General features: G+C 35.5%; 2 protein-coding genes across 3 annotated transcripts in view; both read left to right on the plus strand.

Moving 5' to 3' along the window:
* The window catches only part of LOC117220528 (uncharacterized), a 31,723-nt gene extending 20,191 nt beyond the window's left edge, over positions 1 to 11,532 (plus strand). The window contains exon 4 of the mRNA XM_033470552.2: positions 159 to 11,532. Coding sequence (XP_033326443.2) covers positions 159 to 368 — 210 coding nt within the window. The 3' untranslated portion in view covers positions 369 to 11,532. The remainder of the gene's footprint in view (positions 1 to 158) is intronic.
* A 3,022-nt stretch (positions 11,533 to 14,554) lies between these two features.
* The window catches only part of PCB (Pyruvate carboxylase), a 59,678-nt gene continuing 53,326 nt past the window's right edge, over positions 14,555 to 20,906 (plus strand). For both annotated transcript variants that reach the window (XM_033470490.2, XM_033470493.2), the window contains exon 1: positions 14,555 to 14,713. The gene's annotated coding sequence lies outside the window, so the exon portion shown is untranslated. The remainder of the gene's footprint in view (positions 14,714 to 20,906) is intronic.

A 20,906-nucleotide genomic window follows, 5' to 3' on the forward strand; every position in this document is an offset into this window, starting at 1 on the left:
GATACAGTATATTATTACTACATTTTTCAGTGGATACATGCATGTGCAAATTTTGTTCCAATCTTTCTGGACACCCTGTATGTTGCGTGGAATAATGAGTGAAGTCCACGATTTAACCCACTTTTAGTTTTGTCAATTTTAACGTTGTTTATTTCTAGGGGCTGATCCAAGTACCTGTAACAATTTACGTAGTCCTGGCAGGACTGGCAGCCTTCGCCAGCGGTAGCATCGTCTTGATGTTCTACATGCAACGGAAAACTACCAGGCGTCAGCGTCAGAACGTGGAGGAACCGGAAGCCGGCGGTCAGGAGGAAGACAAATCGACCTTGCTGGGCGCCGAGAGCCAAGAGATCGAAGAGAAAGAGTAATCGTGATCTCGAAGCATGGAAAGCGTGTAGCATCCAACAGTCGTATATTTTTACAACACTCACACCGGTTTGGCACAGGTATCTTGCGCGCAAGACCGAACGGACGACTATGGATACATTTTGGTGAGCCGAACCGTTCTATAGATTCGTTTGGTCGAGCGCTTGAAACTCCATTCAAGGAATTGACGACTAAGTATCGACGTTCACATTCGTTTGATTTGGTTCGCGCAGAGAACGAGAGGGCTGCATAAAACCTAATCAGCAAATACTTCCAAAAATATTGATAATCACCGTCGCCGAAAGACGGCCGGACTATTTTAGACTATTCTCAAGCTGTCCACGATTTTCCTCATTTTACATGTTCAAACTCATTTTCAATTGTTGTCTCGTACTTCCTTAGACTAAGGAGCCGTTCAGGCGCGGAAACAAAGACTTTTTAGCTATGACCGATTATGGTTGACGAGTGAATATGTTGTCCTTGACGTCGTATCCGTGATAAGAACCCGCGAGCAGAAGTAAAATCGCGAGGGACGCGTGACCTAGCTACTACACGTAGGAACGTTAATTGTCATCGACTAGGCGCCAATTAAACTTACATATCAACCGCAATCTGAGCATTTTCTAAATTAGTCGATACTTATCCGGAAGTATTATTTCATACCGTCGATATCTTTGGAAATATTCACACCTCGGGTTTTATACATCTCGTCTTCATTGTCGATAGTCTTATCGCCGTAGCAAGAACGAAACTTAAAACGAGTCGCGGCCGGTGCAGTCAGGAGAAACAGCTACGCGAGGCAGCGCATGCGCAGGGAGCTCCGCACAGCAGCGTGGGGCGTCCACCGGGCGAAGATTGTATTCTGAACTACGATAGCGACGCGGCACAGAGGCTCAGTCTGATCACCCGGTGGATGCGCCACGCCGCTGCGCGGGACTCCCTGCGCGTGCGTCGTCGTCCCACTCCATGCGTAGCGACTTTTCCTGACTGCATCGGTCGCGGCTAACATTGGTGAAATACAAATATCCGAAACATGCGCGCGCACGTTTTGAGAACTCCTGCTAGATTCCATGACGCCCGGTCGTCGGCGATCGGTGGTCATGGTTTTTACTTTTGATACGAAAGACGTCAGGTAATTTTTACTGAGTATCGTGAAATAATTTGCAGCGATAATCGATTCGGTATTCGTTCGCCAGCGGATTTCAGGCGACATTGCTTTCGTATTAAGCTTCGCGTGATACTGTCAGAGGCAGCTATTAAAATAACTGCTCTTCGAGATACCTCTATACGAGCCGTTTAACGTCTCCATGACGATCAAAGATCAGCCTATGGAGTGAAATCTTTTGTAAAGAGAATCGGATTCGACCGGTTGGTTCGGCGCGTTTGCTTCTGCATGAACACGAATGTACAATACACCGCTCTCGAATGCGATTCTACAGGGTGTCCCAAAAATGTTCGAATAGGTCGAAACGGGTTACACCTGAGAACATTCGAAGACACTTTGTGTGAAGCGAAAATGTTCTCCGTGGCTTTGTTGACGAGTTATTAGTGAAAACTATTGATAATCAGAAGCCGAGCGTGACACGGCAGTGGCCGCGGAAGAGCGACATCGGTCACTCGCTCTCCGATTGGTCCTTGTTTCTCGTTGTTAACTCGTTAATAGAGCCGAAACCAACATTTTTCCAAAGGGAAAAGCGTCTTCGAATCACACTTTAGGAATCAGCCATTTTATTCGATTCACACATTTCTGGGACACCCGGTAGGAATTGATACGATAGATAGAAGTCTTCAAACACAAACGCTTTCCATTGATGCTTACTAAAATCTGAGCCAGCTTCCATATGGATATTTGCAGCACGGTGCTTTGATGCGCAGACGCATTGCTCTCCGACTACATTTCGTTGACATAATTTTAAGAGATGTCTTTATCGTCCACCGATATTGTTGAATATTGTTCGCTAACGGAATCGATCGATGACGATCGACGCGATACGCTTCAATGATTCTTTTGCGCTCGATTACAACCAACGCGAAATCACGTTCTTGATTAACGATTAATGATTAAGGAGTCCAACAATCGTCAATAATAAATTAATTGAGAAAGACGAAAGAAACGAACGCGACCATAACAGAATAAATGGAAATTTTAAGGTTAATGGTGGCATTGATACTCGGCGTTGTTTTAACTTCTTTTCGTGACAGTTTTATGATATTTTTTACGTGCAAATGAGATTGCACAGATTGAGTTAAGTCCAGAGATCTATTGAAATAGCAAATGATTTCGTACCGCTTTTCGTAAAGTTGCTCCGGTAATAGCATACATAATAAAGGAATGATCTCGTTGACGATTAAACTGTACGCAATGAATATACAAGGCGGTTCGTAATTGGTGATACGATTGAGTCCGAAACGAGTTCACGAGAAAAAATGAGACGGAAACGTGATAAAAATATTATTCACACGAGGCTTTCGTTTTCGAGACAATTAACTTTCAAATTTGTGATAATATATTAATTTTTGTTAAACATTGTATCTAGAGATTTATTTGAAAAGAAATTGTTCGAATAGTATGAAGGTACACCACGCAGAATAAGAAGTATAATTTTTCTATATTATTATAGCCAGATCTCGATTGAATATCGTATTTTGTCATCTAAATATTTTTGTTTATCGATGAATAATCTTTGTTATCGAGAACAGTAAGCCTAAACATAAAGAAGGATATATACTATAACAAAATCTAGTAAGTCGAGATTTTCTATAGCATATTTGATAAATTTCGTTAATCAATTTCCTTGAAAACTAAGCATTTTACATTTTCTTCGTCGACTCGCCTTTGACACAATTGTAGCTACGTCATTGATTTCGTAAATGTCAATAATCAATAATAAACAGAATTTCGTTAGAAACTATTTTCGACAATTTGTTATATATTTTATGAATTTCTTGAAAAACACTTAAAAACACTGCTTTCTTATCTCGTTAGTTAAACCAATATTTTCAACTTATTTTTCTAAATCAGTCTTCGCATGTGATACGGTTTTCTGATTAACTAGCAGAGTGTTTCTAACAAGTGAATCTAATATAACATGCAAACGGTACAATACAGGTAGAAAATCAGTCTGAAGAACGACGAGTGTCTTCGCTGTATGAAGTCATAACGACAAGTAACATTCAATAATTGACATTCGAAACACTCTTTGATTCACGTACAAAATACAATACACAATATATGCCGATTGCTTACCACGTGATCTCATTTGACACGTGTTGCTACCAGTCATCTGGTCCCACGAAACTATGAAAAGCAAATTAATTTTGTAATATTGCCGAACAATTAAATGATCTCATGATGGTACTGATAGATTCGAAGAATAAGAACTGATACAATCTTGCTCTCTTCCTAAATTCTACTGCGAATGCAATTACGGATATCCCGGAGAATATTTTAAATAATTGATTGAAAACATCCGAACGTTTGTTTACAATTGAATACTCTGGAGAAAGAAACTTTGCTGCAACAAATTCGTCTTTATTGAGCATTATTTTTATGTACTTCTCGTAACACGATTTACAAAGTGAGATACGAATAAGAATTTAAAAATGAATGAAATTGATTAAATTTACAGTAACTGTCGAGTTACAACATTGTACGGAATATCCTATCGCAGCTATGATGTAGAGGGATTCATTACGCAGGTCAGCATTAATTTTAGTGCCAGAAAGTTTAGACCTGATTTTGAGTATACCTGGTACACAATTTCAGTTAATCTACATCGAAGTACTATGTCCACAAACAATATAATCTTGCGAATATTTTTTCAAATTGCAGTGGTAGATATTGTAAAAGTGAATTTGGCTGAACTTTTGAAAACGTCTATGCTCTGTTTTGACTAAAATTTTGCAAATACTTTTGTACAGATGTAATGTTTGCAATAAGGATTTTTGGCGAATCGGAAACAAATTTTTTGACATTTTAATTACATTGCCTACCTTGCCGACAGGACGCAATATAACGTATAATCCTCGCGCGACAAGGAGGCACCTTTGTATATTGCCCCTCTTACTAGCTGCCCCACTGCTGCAGTTATCGTCCGCTAGCGACCGCTATAGAACTTTCTCACCGTTTTCGGCCAATAGCGACCGATCGGCAGTGGGGCAGCTAGTAAGAGGAGGAGCGTAAACGCAAAGGTGCCTTCTTGTCGTGTGAGGACTATACAAAGGCGTGACCCAGAATTAACCAAAATTTAACTCAAACCTAACCTAGACCTAATCCAAGCTTATCTACCCGGAAGTAACGTCATTGTAACGGTTCTTAGGCGGGATGTTGTGGGAAGAGGTGGGAACAAAAAGAAGAGACCCAGCCCAATCCTTGCAATCATCGTTTTTGTCAAAGGAGAACCTATTTCCAAAATTTTAGCCAATTCGAAGCACGATGATGTTGAAAATTTTCGGGATGCATTCCCTGTCGAATTAACACTGATATAGAACATTACTCAACGGTTGCCTTTGAAATGAATTTAACCCGAAAATACAAAAACTCCAGATTCATAGGAACAGACTATTAATTTCTTAGTTACGCGTACATACACTTTATTTTTATAACGATATTCTAAAAGAGTGTGAAAATATTTACATAGACATCTTTAATTTGTTTAAAAGTAAGATAAAAATCGAATACATTTCTCGAAATAAATTATACTTTCAATTTGAAAAAAATAATTATGTTACTTCGTTTTATGTGGGCGGCGTTACTTCATAGCATTTGTAAATTTTTCGGTAGTTCGAAACTAAAGTTACTGCGTAAACTTCGTCGGAATTTGTTATTTAAACGAATAGTCTAAGACGAATTACTTGGAAATTTTAAATGTAAAGACTGTGTATTCTTTGGAACAGGTCGATATGTTCAAATTGTGATTAGAGTGTCCTTTATTAAAATTGTAATTTTTCTAAGGCCTAGAGTGAAACAGAGTTTCCACTGTGAATACATTTTCGCTACACTTATGCGCGTACTTTTTGTTGACGGAATATAATCGAAACAATAAAATGTTCGCTTGAAATTACATTCTGCATTCGAACATGACACGTCGTTCAGTATTTTTCGAGCAATATGTACAGGATAAGTGAGAGAATATTCAGTATTAGTCGAATGACAAATAATTGGACATTAACAATCGATGTTTGCAAATGCGTTTATTATTAAATCATTCGATTGGAACTGTGAAAACAGTATAACGCAAAGTGTAACAAATTCGTGGAAATTTGTTAAAAAATTTGAACATTGTCGATCGAAACTTTCAATACTCGTTTGTAACTGTAAAAAGAGTTTTGTTATATCGACACGTCGAACAATTGTTGTATACTAATTTGTGATCATCTGTACAACGCGAAGTATGAAAAATCGGTGATAATTTTAAATTGTAAAAAGATGCGTTGTATCGGTGTGAAAATAGATGTTGAATGACGGATGTATAATAATTTTTTGTGATCATTCGTGCAACGCAAAGTATGACTTTGCGATGATTCGTCCGAATGATTGAACATCGTCAAAATAAATTTTTCAATGTGTTTATTTATATAAATCATTCGAATGTATTAATCTTGACCTGTAAAAAGCTTAGTTGTATCTATACGAAAATATACGTCGAATGATTATTGTGTACTAATTTGCGATCGTTCGTCCAATATGAAGTATGAAGGATGCGTGACGATTTGTTCAAATAATTGAACATTAGCGAATCGATGTTCTCCGATGTATTTATTCATAAATCATTCTAATGCATTAACGTTGAACTGTAAAAAAGCTTTGTTGTATTGATGCGAAAATACACGTCGCACCATTGTTGCATAATAATTTGCGATCGTTCGTACAACACGAAGTGTGACAAATTCATGTGCATGTGACGACGAGTATTCTTATAAAATATAATCTCAGTTTTTTGTTCAAATATAAATTGTTGACACACCGCGTAGCGATGAGAAGAAGTTGTGAAACATTCGATGAGTGAATCTCAGTGTATCTAATGAATGATTTAATCGGTTTTGTTCTAGTTCGTTATAGTTTTCTTAAAGACAGCAGAATTTGAAAATGAACGTCTGCAGTTTCATTTAACGGTTAAGAAACAATCCAGATTGCGTTAACGAGGAGTTTGAATATTCCTGAGAACAGAGTTTGGCAAAAAGTAATCTAATTAGTGTATAACAATTACAGCTAACGTGAAATACCGTTCACGATTAACGTTTACGATTGCTGAGAAATCGCGAGTTATCATGATTAATGAATAACTTAAATAATCAATAGAAATGTAATTATATTATTGGTCGTGACTAATTCAGTGATCATTAATCATAAAATGATTACTTAATTTTCTTTTTATATTTACTTAAGTAGTTCGAAATTATGGTGAATATTATTCATTTCTTTTTACATTTCTACAATTACAGATTACCGATTAATGTTTACTGATCACCTAATCTGATCATGATTACTGTTTTATTTCAGTAATGATTAATTGATTAATGATTACATTTGTCATGGTTACTGTTAACAAACAATTATAAGATTATTCATCCTGCGATTACAGATTATCAAATGTTTATAATGATTAATGATTTACTCCAGTCATGATTAATTGATCAGTGACTAATCATGATTACTGATTTATTCCATTAAGGACTCATTGATCAATGATCGTGATTATCACGATTATTTTTAACAATCAATTATACATGATTACTGATTTATTTCATTAAGGACTCATTGATCAATGATTATGAATATCACGATTATTTTTAACAATCAATTACATGATTACTGATTTATTTCATTCAGGACTCATTGATCAATGATTATGAATTTTACGATTACTTTTAACAATTTATTCTAAAACTATTCAACCATGTTATTAAAGTAAATATTACCTAATGTAATCATGATTACTGATTTATTACATTAAGAACTCATTGATGAATGATTATGAATAATCACGATTACTTTGAACAATTAATTACACAAAACAAATTCATCCTAGTATTAAAGGTTACCGATTACGTGATTACCCAATGTAATCACGACTACTTTTTAGACTACACGATTAGTTTCAGTCACAAAATAATTCATTTCTCGATTACAGATTATTGATTAACGATCGCAGACTAACAAATGTCGCTGTAATTACTAATTCATTCCAATAACAAACAATTGATTAACGATTTCCAAGTGTAATCATGATTACTAAAATATGCCCGCGACGTTTAACTGGTTACTGATTACGATCAACGCGGTTACTGTTAACAATCAACTAAAAAAGTAGTCGCAAAATAATCGATTACAAGTAACGATGCTCTTGCGAAGCAATTCAAATAACGTCTAAGATTAATGGAGCTAGTGGAGGATTTAACGAGAGCAATCGACGTTTCTACGACAGGAGTTTTTATAGGGAAAATTCGTAGTGTATCCACGCGTCGACCTCGACGGATTCGCCGGGGTGTAGTTTTGACCGATACGCCGAAAATATTCGCGAACGACAGATGTATTGTTCAATTATCCTTTGTACCGATCAGTTGTCTAAGCCCGATAATCGAGAGGCGGGTGAGATTTTCGACGAACCCGTAAACTTTTATTTTTACAAACGTTCTACGGTTCTCCGGAGCCGATGAACCGCGGGTGTGTATATCACAGAAGTAGTAGGCGCGTGTACAGTTCTGTACAAAAACGAAAAAACGAAAAAAGAAATAAAAACCGAGAGAACAAAAGAAATGAGCGAAAAAGGGGGAATGATGTCCGACGTGTTTTCGTGGTAATAAAATGAATGGACTCATAAGTAACACAATAGTGCTGTAGCTAAAGAGAAAGACGGTTATAGTTTCTATTTTGAAGATTATATTTTTTTAACTTTATTAATTTTTGACTTCCACATACATATATTTATATATATATACATACTATATAATTGTATATACGTATTCATATAACTATTATATACATATAAATATATCTATATACATACATTATAAATATTGTTTAGCGAGTAATATGAAGCAACACGTACGCGAGATGAGTCAGCTAAAAATGGAATTGCCGGTTTCGTTCGGGTCTCGGTGTGGAGATTCCAACGGCGGTTGTCTGTGTTGTAAACATTTGTACATACATACACACACGCGTGCATAGCCTTAGCCAAATTTTACCGTGACGCAGATATATGTATGTAATATACTTCGTTCAACGAGGACTGGCACAAAATATAAACGGCTGCACGCGAGCGACACGTGATCGGGGCAGGTCCGAAACACAGGCCCTTCTACACGAGGCTACTCTGCATGCAGGGACCCTCAACGAGGGTCCTCTAAAAGAGGAGCTCCGAGCATCGTCGTCCAATAGTGCGACGTCACGTGAATGTTCTGTTTCCATTTGATGCCAGTTCTTGTTGAACATAGTATAGAACTCTGGAGAAATTTGATACGCAATTGGGAGACACTCCTTGCAGTTCTCAAAAGAGTAAATAAGACGTAGGAACAACTAGACTGCGGATCTTATTAACCCTTTCGCTACGGGCGGATTTTCCGCCGCGGTACTTCTGCTGAACGGCGCGCTGCGACATCACTGCACGCTACAAGACGTCGATCGTTGCGGGGGTACTGCAGCGGAGAAACCGCCCGTAGCAAAAGGGTTAATCCAAATAAAGTTAAACAAAATTGAAAGAAAAAATAAAGGCATATCTATTTATCCCTTGTTGAGAGAAAAATAAGGTGAATTATCTTTCTGCAGTAAGCACTGACTTTATTCGCTACAAACGATCGAACTTATGGAGGGCCACTATAGTGACCCGTAGTACCTCAGTCGCATTTTATGGAGGGCCACTTTAGTGGCCCGTAGTACCTCGGTGGCATCTTATGGAAGGCCGCTATAGTGGCCCGTAGTATCGAAAGGGTTAATGTGTGGGAACAGTGAGTGCAATTTAAAACAGTGACGGAAACATCATTTTTAACTCGTTAAAGTTGTTAAAGAAAGTTAGAAATCTGTGTAAGTGTCTTATGTTTCTCGTGGAATATTCTTATTTCGCATGAAGATCCGCATTCTAGTACATTGTTGACACTGCAGCCATAAATTCAGCAATCAGAGGATTTCAGTATTCGTTGCGCCATCGTCGCAAAGTACTTCGAAGACAAACCGTTAGATTTGGGAAGAATGAAACGCGAAGACGATTTTTTGATCTCATAACAAAAAGAAAAGATATATTATTTTCCATTGAAACGTATTTTTCCATATTTCCGTGACGGATACAATAGCGACGACGTTTAAAATTCCAATTTTAGATGAATCACCTTGTACATATATTGTATGTATTCGAAGGAGAGGCCGTGTAACGCTTGAGATCGTACTGTTTTTCTATTGCCGTACAATTGATACGACGGAATCATTGTTTGTATCGTTTATGCCGAGGATTTCGAGGTAGCGACTGCAGCTAGACAAAAGTTGTACGTTAAACGTCGAACACTGGGCGCAGCAACTTGTTACTCGAAACATGTGATACTTTTGCCTTTGGACTATTAAGTTTTTCGAGTTTAACCGAAGGAGGATTTATCAATCTGTTCGAATTACACTTCGATCGTTCAATAAATTTCGATTTTCTCAGTGTCGCGCTTGCTCGTTGTTTACGATATGGATTACGAAAGGATTCGTGCACGAGAACTGTCTCAATCGAGGAAACGAGCCTCCGTAACGAAAGAACCTCGAAACGTCGCGCGAGACGAGACTCGTACATCACGCAAAAGCTTTTGTGAAACTTGTATGCCATGCAAATGTATAGCCTGATGTCACGCACATGCAATCGCGGTGCAATTCAACACTGATATTGTTACGATTATTGTTACAGCGATTTCCGATGGATAAATACACTTCCTTTAGCCGATTGTTATCGATCATGTTAAAATAAGAGAGGAGAGCGTGGCAACAGCAAGCAAGATAGACCACCGGAAAAAATAGTAACGCAATCATTTCCGTAAGCTATTCTGTGAAAAAATCATTACAGTTGAAATCTTGAAAATAGTACGCGATAATATCTGAAGTTCCGCATGATTCTCGGGCCGTGTTTGAGCACAAGGACAAAAATTGCTCTGCTCCGATTGGCTGACGATTCGCTGCTGACAGAGTATTCGTTGCGGATTGAATGCGCGAAAAAGCGGCAAGGACTACCAGTGCTTGCTTCGACCGGTAGACAAACGTGCAGGAATTCAGATATCACTGTAATTAAAAATTACATGAATTGCAGCATTTTTGTCTCAACATGATTGTTCTGTTGACGAAAACATTCGAAAGCAGCCTGAAAATAGTAAGAGAATTTTAGACTGTCTTGACCGAGTTGTTAGCATCGCAGTGCAACGAGTTTATTGCAACGTCCTATCTTGCTTGCTTTGAAAGTACAATATTGCCTCGATAGTTGTCGCTTGTTCGGAAGCCAAAAATGTAAGATTCACAAAAATTTCCCGGATATGTAAACGACTCTTTTAAGAAGGAGACTGGGTTCTAGAAGAATTTTAATAAGTAGACTGCGGATCTGATGCAGTTCTGTCAAAATTGTGCATGTGCAATTTAAGATTCTACTTCTACTTGTCGCAATTGATACAGAAGTTTTTTTTATCGTGCATAAAGATCCGCAGTTCACTAATAAGTGACGGGTGTAAAATGAGACTGTTAAAAGTGTCAACGACAATTGCTACATTCGAGGCATTATTATATCTGATCGTTCTCTTCTTCCATGTTCACGCTTCGATAAGTTCGACCTGATTATTGTAAAATAGTTGCCTTCCCCGTCTACGAGGTATCATGCGTACCTCGTACACCATGATACGTTTGCACTTCGAACAGTGAAAAGTGTATACGGTTGTTTGCATGCCTGTATAACGATTCGAAACGGTGAGAGATTCGATGTACAATTGGTTTCAGTTACACGGCTTGCTGCATTAGCTAGCTTAGGTAGGCAAAACAATTCTGTGTAAATACATTATTAACATTCTAATGTATGTCTTAAGGATCACGGCATAAACTACTGATCGTGATACGTTTACTATTGACAATTGAATTGTTAATTCGAGTTGAAAATAAAATAGCTCATGCCTAATTAGGGCCTATAAGTGTATACAAACAAATAAAATATTGAGAATGAATTGTCATTGTTTTCTGTTCCGTTTATTGTCTGTACTTATTTATAAGGGTAGCCCTTTGTTACGTTCGCGGCGAGTTCTTCGCGCGCTCCTCTGTTCGGACCAGTGAAGTCAGGAAAAGTCACTACGCAAGGCGATGTATGCGCAAGGAGTCCCGCACAGCGGCGTGGCGCGTCTACCGGGCCGACATCGTAATTTTGAACTACGAAGGAGACGCAACGCAGATCCTCTATCTGATCGTAGTTCAGAATTGTAATGTTCGCCCGGTGGATGCTCTACACCGTGCGTAGTGACTTTTCCTGGCTGCACTGGTTCGGACTGCTATCAATTGAGATTCAAACAGATAATGAGTAGCGTGATTGAAAATTGAGCATTAATATTATCTAGTGATTCGCGATGAATGAACAGCAGAGAAAAGCAGGCTGTTGCAAAAGATTATAGCATAGAACAATTTTGGATAAAAATTGATCAGCTTTGACTGACGATAACTCAGCAAAAAATCATCGTAGAATGATGACTGTCTTTTTAAATTAAATCTTGAAACCTCTACTTCAACATAATTTTTCGGGATTTTATGTTTCATGCACCCTCACCACTATATCCCTTTAAATGCGAGACCATGTTTGTCATATCGAAAATCGCAAAGTTTGATGAAATGCACGGACTTTATAAAATTATTTTCAAATATGCCGTTTGCAGCCGAATGAAGTTTGATTTTTCCTCTAAAAAAGTATTTGACTAATTGAGAGTCTGGAAAAAAGTATTTGGTTATTCAACTCTTTATAAAGACGAACAATAAGTTGCTTTATATTCGCAGTATCCAATATTTTAGGACGCTTTTTCGTATGTGTGTGTATAACTGTTTTAACGAGTGCTGATGCTGATTTTATAAAATTTTTCAATTTATTTTTCCCCGTGATAATTTATTGCTTTGCCATTTTTATTCTTATCTTTTGCTATTAAGTTTTATACATTTTTCACAGAGGACAGTGGTAGAAATTTATCAATTTTGGCCTTGATTACAACAATGAAAGCTTTGTAGGAGCTTTGTTCTGAGGAACTCGAAATGTGTAAATATTTGCTTCTTTGGACAATCATCTATCAGAAAAGTAATATTTAAATTATTTAATTTTTCTAAATTAATATTAATTTAGAAATTTATCTTTTGAATTGAAAATGAAAAAAAATGAATTCTGCTTAAAAGAATAATGCATATCGATCTAATGAATACAATCCGATATTGTGTTTACACGTGTAGGTTTTGATTTCTTCACCACTTAAAATATTACACTTAAAAATAAAATGTATATAAATATAAAGTAAACTTACAAAAGTTGATTAAAAAATAACTTTTACACTACAAGAAAAAGAATTACTTATATATTGAATAAATGCATTGAATTCATATTAACTGTTATCGATTAGACGTAATTATGTAATAATTAACGATCTATATTTTATAAAATACAAAAGTAGCTATAATAAGTTATTGAAAACTTGATCTCTTTCTTTCTCAGTTTGAGATCAAGTTTTAAATAATTTATTGAAGCTATTTTTATACATAAAAAAGTATAGATTGTCATTTATCTCGTAATTATATTTAATCTACAATAGGTTATAGGCCCAGATCCCAAATGCATGACAGCAATAAAGTGATTAAAGAAATAACGATGTAAATTGATTTACAGTGCAAGATAAGTAAAAATGGGATATTATTGAAATAGAAGATTGTTTTAGTACATTTTTATAATATTGTAATTAATAGAAATAATTGTAGAGAGAAAATGTAAACAAGTGTACATATAAGGTATTTATGTTCATAAAGTTATTAAACTGCATTTCTGTAGCACTTGTAGTATAAATAAGGTATACACGATATTCGGTGTTTGCTAACACGTTTCAAATGGTGAATTATCGGTAATACTGGGAACGTTACAGAAGTGGTATTGAGACCACTGCATTGTGGGTTCAAATACAGCAACTAAGCAGAAATCTATTACGTCATTTTCTTCAGAAGTTCAATAAACATTCACTTAATTGTACAATTATGTAATTGTATAATTATGTAATTGTACAATTATGTAATTGTAATTAAACATATCTACAATATTAGATCATCAAAATGTTCTTTCTTTTTGCACGATTTGTAAATATTCATTGATTCTCCGGTATTATCCGAGCTTTCAGTTATTCGACCTAGACCCGATCCACGTTATCTCGGATAATCGAGACTTCACTGTACAGTGGTGTGCATAATTACAGACTTAAACTAACTTTCACATTGTTACTGATATCTAAACGAAAACCTAACAAAATATCGTGTTTGTATATTTATATTTTCTATTGCTTCTAATATACAAATGTACAAATACGATATTTCGTTAAGTTTTCGTTTAGGTATCATTAACAATGCAAAAGATTCTTTGAGTCTATAATTATGCACACCACTCTATATGATTCTACTATATATGCATTGCTTCAATACATTCTTTCATATTCACTCATCTCTGCATTTAGACCGAGTTTACAATATAACAGTCTCATACAAAAAACACACATTCACATGTGAACTTTTACGTAATTTCGAACATTTGTATACTCTAATAGTGTATATTCAAATAGTACTATACTAATCGATTCTAGATCCTAGAACTAAAGTTCGTCGATGATCCATACCTAATTGCATCCTTTATAATTATTCGCACCACTGTACTTAGGATTGAAATTTATTCGAAGATAGAAAAGAACATAATATGCAACGTCTATACGTTTCCTTAGTCTGTATGAGAAAATTATTTGAGGCGCGCAAGTTACGTGACTCACCCTGTACTCTATACCGCATCTGTACTCAAATACGGCGGCGCTATTTCCGATACCGTCGGTAATTCAGATCCGGACACCAAAAGTTGCATAGAGCACGGGACGTCTGCACTGCGCCGTAATTCCGCGTAGACAACAACATTTTACACCCGAGAACCACTAGATGGCAATATTTTGACTGTGTAAAAGCGCGCCTCGTGATACGAGCAGACCAAGATTGGTTCACCAATCACGTTTACCTCTATTTTTGCAGAGGTCGAACGCATGTGCCAGTAAGAGCTGGCCGACATGCTCGGGGACTTCAGTGCGGCTTAGACTTCAGCCGGACGGGGTCTGGCCTTTCTCGTCTCTGGTGTGCGTTAACGTAAGTACATGAATTTTTGACTGAAATTTGTCGCATTTTCATGTCGCATCGGCTGTGTCGCGTCTTCTGCGCATCGGATTCTCTGAAAACGGTGGCGTAACGAGATTTCGTGCCGCGACTGTTTTTAATCGCTCCAATTATCGACGATTCCTCGTGGCCGTGCGAAGTGACAGACGAAATTGGCTGGGAAACCTGAACCCATGCTTTCCCGACTGTGCTACGAAACTATAGCAGAATCTTTTTTACACGTTCTCGTGTATGTCTCTCGCTAATTGCACATCTGCGATCAATTTCACCGACGAACACCCGTGACACGGTTCGCTCGTATATTTGTGACCTCTGCCATCGCAACTCGCGAGGGTTAATCTCGCGGGTGTTAAATCTTTACTTCATACCATCGCGTTCCCTGACTATTCCTTGTTTCGGTGGACCATCGAAATGTACGCGTTTCTCGTTCCATTCTACTTGTGTTGGTTACGAAGTACCCGTGGTTAGTTTACGCGAGGGTCCGAAATGAAAAATACATGAGCAATTAGGGGTTGCAGATTTTCATTCGTGTCACGTAATTTTGAAACTGTTATGAACACTGTCTAAATGATCTCCAAATGACGTTTAGGACATTTATGTAATAACCCGGTAGTTGGGATAACTGTAGGCACATCGATCGGCGAGGTCTCGAGGTAGGGTCAAAGATCACGATCTCCGATATCGATCACCTGATAGTAACTTCAACTTTCCATTTTTCGAGCAGCTTCGTTCGAATTGTTTGCATATTACGATTTACTATTCGAAACGAAACCATTGGCTTTGCATCCTTTTTGTGAGAGAAAAATATTTGTAATTAAACGATGCGAGATATTCTAATTTATGCATCTTCCTTCGCGTGTGTGGATTAGGGAAATGGCGTGACAAGGTTAAGGTGAAACGTAGTTTCAAAAAATATACGAGAAAGCGTAGAATCTCTTCACTCGATAACATAATCTTTTATTACGTGAATGCATTTGTTATATCAATCGATTCATGTTATTTACATAACCCGTTTCGTGACAAACGCTATAGTTTTGCCTGTGTGAGCACATATATATATATATATATATGCATTGCCCGTGTCGATCTTTGTCACACCACTGCAACTTTGCCATGTATCTGCTCGAAATGGCAAGCGACAGTGCGTCAGTCGGTGACTGACTTCTATTGCGTGCACATCGTAGACATCGCGCTAAGTATTGCGCATCACTACTACACATTCTCTCTCTTTGCACAGAAGAATCAATTTTTCCGTTAAAGTGCCACCACGAGCGAAATGGAATATCTTGTACTAGTGTATGCTTTGGTAGCAGTCTCATGTTAAATTAATTAGCTCAATTAATTATTGTATTGTGAATCAAAAAGATTGTGATGAGTTGTAAAATTGCTTCGTGGTAATCGTCGCGTCGGTTGTAACGACGTACGTTTTTTTATAGTACGCTTTTATGCGACATACGGAACGCTATTGTCATATTGAATCGGAAGGGTTGAGCACCCTTCCCTCTTAACTATACCGGTGCATGACTTTTTCTAGTCTCTAGTTGCGAATTAAATTTTCACACGGACTGGACCATGTCGTATTCCTTATAAAATTTTGTTATTTGTTGAAACAAAAGGTAGAAAGCAAAATTATATAAATATGCTAAATATTTATCATTTTCCGTTGATGGTGTTTAGTTTATGTTCCGAGAAGTATAGGTATTTATAACACATGGGAGCTGTATAAAAAATAATCAAATAAAATGGAAAACAGAATTGAACGAATACTCAATTTTATGAGCAAGTAATATTCCTTCCTACAATTTTTCTTGTTAATTGAGAGCTTCAGCAATTGTTGTGTATTCTAATAGAAAACAAATTATGTGAAGGGTATGTGACAATTTTTTTTGAAATATTTAGACGTTTTCGTCGGTACCGTGAATTTATGTAGTTGTATAGAAAATGTTAAAATAAAATGTAAAAGAAGACTGAGTAGACCCTTGACCTCATTTTTAATGCCGTAATACAGGATAATAATTGCTTACTTAGTTTTATTCTATACATTAATTTGACGGAATAGGAATTTTCATGAGTACATGTAGTATGATAAGGAAATATAATACAGTGATTATATAGGATATATGTTTTGAGAGTGCTATGATAAAATATACATATTAATAATATTTCTCGTTAATATCGTGCAGAATATTGAGTACCATGTTTTATAAACACAATAATAAATTGACTAGGCGGGCGTAATAAAAGTTCATCTTTAAGGAGGTTTCGGTGAAAGATTCTGATTCGATAATAATGAACCTGGCGAGAGTCTAAACTTAATTTTCGCTAATTTGTTTCTGCTAATTGTTCTATAATTTCGTTGATATATGCGCCATAAATTGAAAGATAGTGACGGATCATGCTAAGTACCTTAAATTGACAATTAAAATACTGTTTAGTATTTAAATACTGTTAAAATACTGTTAAGTTATCTAAAGGTAAGTTTAAATTACTTTAAGAACGCTTAATTGCAAATATTAAAGATAATGTAATATTAAACTTTTTTCATTTTAAAATTGTGTTAATTGCCTTACAGAATTTGTATGATTGAATAAAATCTGTATAAAGTACATTAAGAGTCAGTATAAATATATTAACAGTTATAATGATATGATTTTATAATCTAACCTAATTAGTGAAACTTGGTATTTAACGGGACGCAGAAGACTAGCACTGGGTCATGTGTGACCAATGCTATATGATCTTAATTAGTGAACTTTGGAAACAATTTTTTTATGAAATTTACACATTATGACGGATTATTAAGTAACAATAGTGTTGAACAGGTGAAGGAAAGAAAATAGACTTTGCGAGCGTAAATAATTGTTTTCTATTCATTATTTGTACAATGTGACACAGTGTTGAACGAGCTTTAAACGACTGAGGGTTAAAATCGCTTTTTAAAACATTACTTTCTTAAAGTTAATTCTTATGAAGTGAATATTCTTATAACATAAATCATATAGGTAACTTATTTATTTTACCGACTATTAAATCTTTTCTCTTATTACTCTAATGATGTAATCTTGTGTTTATATTTTTATATCTTATTTATTTACATTTAATACTTTTTTTCAAATTGATGAAAATACACCTTTTAAAATTTTAATTTAACTCTACTTTCACCAAAGTTATTAGACGTTAAAATACTCGTTTTTAAGTTCTAAAATGGTTCTTAAAAATGTTAATTCGTAATTATTTTCAAAGTTTAATCGCTTTTCCTCACAATTTGCTTTTCAAATTCTACTAGAATTTAGAGTTTCATTTAGAATTTAGAATTAATTCGGTAAAATTAGGTATATAGAACAGATCGGTAAATATAGCGTTAATGATCATACAAGAATCTGAACTTTCCAAAAAGAAACTTGTTGAATCTCGTTCCGATAAATTATAAGAAAGTTATTTTGCTTTAAATGGTGATTGACGATTTCTTCTCGACTACGTACATTTTCAAGTTTCCAACGCGTATAAGAGAACTATTAATAACCTCACGTTTCATGGTACTGTAAATGTAAGCATCAACCGCGAAATAAGAAAACGTTTTTCATAGGACATCAGTTATACAATACTATTCGTTCGACTTTGTGTTCGTACGCGCGATATCAAGCGTGAACAGCAACAGTGCTAATGTACACCACGTGTTACTATATCCGTGTGAGTCACAGTCATCAAACGTGGCACACGTTAGAGATATTACTATTATACATTTATGTAACCTCATTGGACTCGAGAAGCGTGTCGCATTCACAAACTTTAATACCTTAATTGTTTGCTCAACGATCTCAAAATTGGGTCAATTTATTTTATTAACACTAGATTTATATATATATACGGACGTTGATTATATACCTATTTTTACTAAATTGAGCCAATTTGACTTATACAACAAAATTGAAGTTTTTTTGCATACAAAAGTGAAAGATTTACTATAAAAAAACTTCATTGAAAACATTTCTTACACTATACATATAACGAAAAACTTCATCTTCATTGCTCGGAAATTCAATTCTATTGGCTTCCTCCCCTATTTCAATTTCGTTATCACATAGTTCCATGTCCGTTGCATCCGATTCATTATCTGATTGGTCTTCCCTTATTCCTATCAGTTTTTTCTCAGCGAAAGAAAATTTTTCTGATTTTTTCCCATAATAGCAAGCCTACGTAATTAGATGTAAAATAAATATCAATTGAAATACCTTTTACAAATAAATATTGCAATTACCTTGCTGGACCAAATTTTTGTTGCAAAAAATTGATTTTACAAAATTATTTTGTTTCGCTAAAAATGCTGTGTTTGCACGCGATATACATATAAATCGGAATGATGAAAGAGGTGAGTAGATAAGGCTTTTTTGGCCCCAGCTAACTATTAAATTGACAAGATTGAACATGAATGTTTACGCATCAGATGTTTTTAGAATACTGATAAGAACTTTTTTCATGTGTTTAAAGTGATTAACAGTGAAATCATTTTTTGAGTTAAATTGGCTCATAACCTTAGGTCGGCGGAGGGGAGGAATTAATATTTACATGTATTTCATTACATAACCAAAAACCAACATGTGTGTTTAGAAAATATTTAAGTTTTCGAGTTTTTATTTAAATTGATTATTTAATCGATTATTTAAATGTGAGTTAAGTTTTTATTTAAATTGATTATTTAATTGATTATTTAAATTCGAGTTAAGATTTTATTTAAATTTTGAGTTATTCGAGAAAACTGAGTTGAAAGATGCGTCAAATTCGTGTGGCTTGTAATATGACGCGAAGTAGAATTGGTATATCATGATCAGACGCGCCAGTTGATTCCTCTTCAACAGTATTACTTTTTCAACCTAATTTTTCTCAAAAACGGAACCTTAAATAAAAAAATGTTATTCCTCTTTCTCGACTTATTTTTGCATGTAGAATCACCCCTTTGCCAGTTGTATCACGTTGGTTGTACCATGGTTGTATCATATACATATATTATATACATATATATTATTATATATATTATATATAATGTATATTATTATTTACATTATAATATTTAAATGTGTTAAATTGGCTCAGTCCGTAAAACCTAGCGTTAATTAAAAATATACCATACTGAATATTCCTTCAACCTTTTTTGCATTTTGTAAGTCAATACACAGAATGTCTGCGGCTGTAAGGAAAAACGTCGTATGTAGCAATTCCAAGAAACTGAAGTTTATGCATTAACCCTATGACTGCGGCATACTCTCGGATAGAGCCATAAATACAAGTGAAGCGAAATATGCGAATAAGTGGCTGTGACATAAAGGAAGAAATCCGATATTAATAAACGAACAACAAATTTCATTTAACGTGTTTAAAGCAATGATAAGTTGGTGCAATAGCGAATACGTTGGAGTTCACAAAATGTAGAAGGCGTATATTTACCCCTTTCGTACATATTGGTAGACTTGTGAGAGCGTAAACAGGGTGTCATGTACAATAAAATACAACCGGATATATGGGCTGATTCTACGTCGAGAAATAAGTCGAAAAAGGAGTAACATTTTTTAATCAAATTTGTTTTCATGATTTCTCTTTCCGATAAATATCGGACAATTTTCTCTGATAAATTCTATATTCTACAGCTCAATTAATCCTTTGCGCATGTGCAGGGTGTCGTGTAACTGTCGAAAAAAAGAGTAACATTTTTTTATTTAAGGCTGTTAACTAACAGGTTATTCATTGTAAAAAGAAAATAATGATGCAATTAAACCTTATTAATTTATACTTCCTTTGCACTTTAAAAATCTGCATATAATACAGATAATAAATACATAATGAATTTTCCATAAATACATAAAAATCTGCAGTCTTGCGATTTTACTCTGTCGATTATTTTACTTCCTGGAAATTCTACTAAAATTTAATTTACATAATGATGTCTCAGCAAAAACTAGTTTTAAAGCGTGGACACAAAGTTATGGCTAGCATCTGTGTCAACATGTTATAATCACGTGTTTTCATAATTAGTACCTAGTCTATCTTCGTATTATCCGATTTACTCTGCACAAATAGTCCACAATGTAGTTGTGAATTGCAATAAAACTGTCCAAGGATTTGTATTCTCCGGATGTAGTTCGCATAGTAAATCCTCGAGTTTGACCTTCCT

The sequence above is a fragment of the Megalopta genalis genome, chromosome 2 (assembly GCF_051020955.1).
Source record: "Megalopta genalis isolate 19385.01 chromosome 2, iyMegGena1_principal, whole genome shotgun sequence".
NCBI lineage: Eukaryota > Metazoa > Arthropoda > Insecta > Hymenoptera > Halictidae > Megalopta > Megalopta genalis.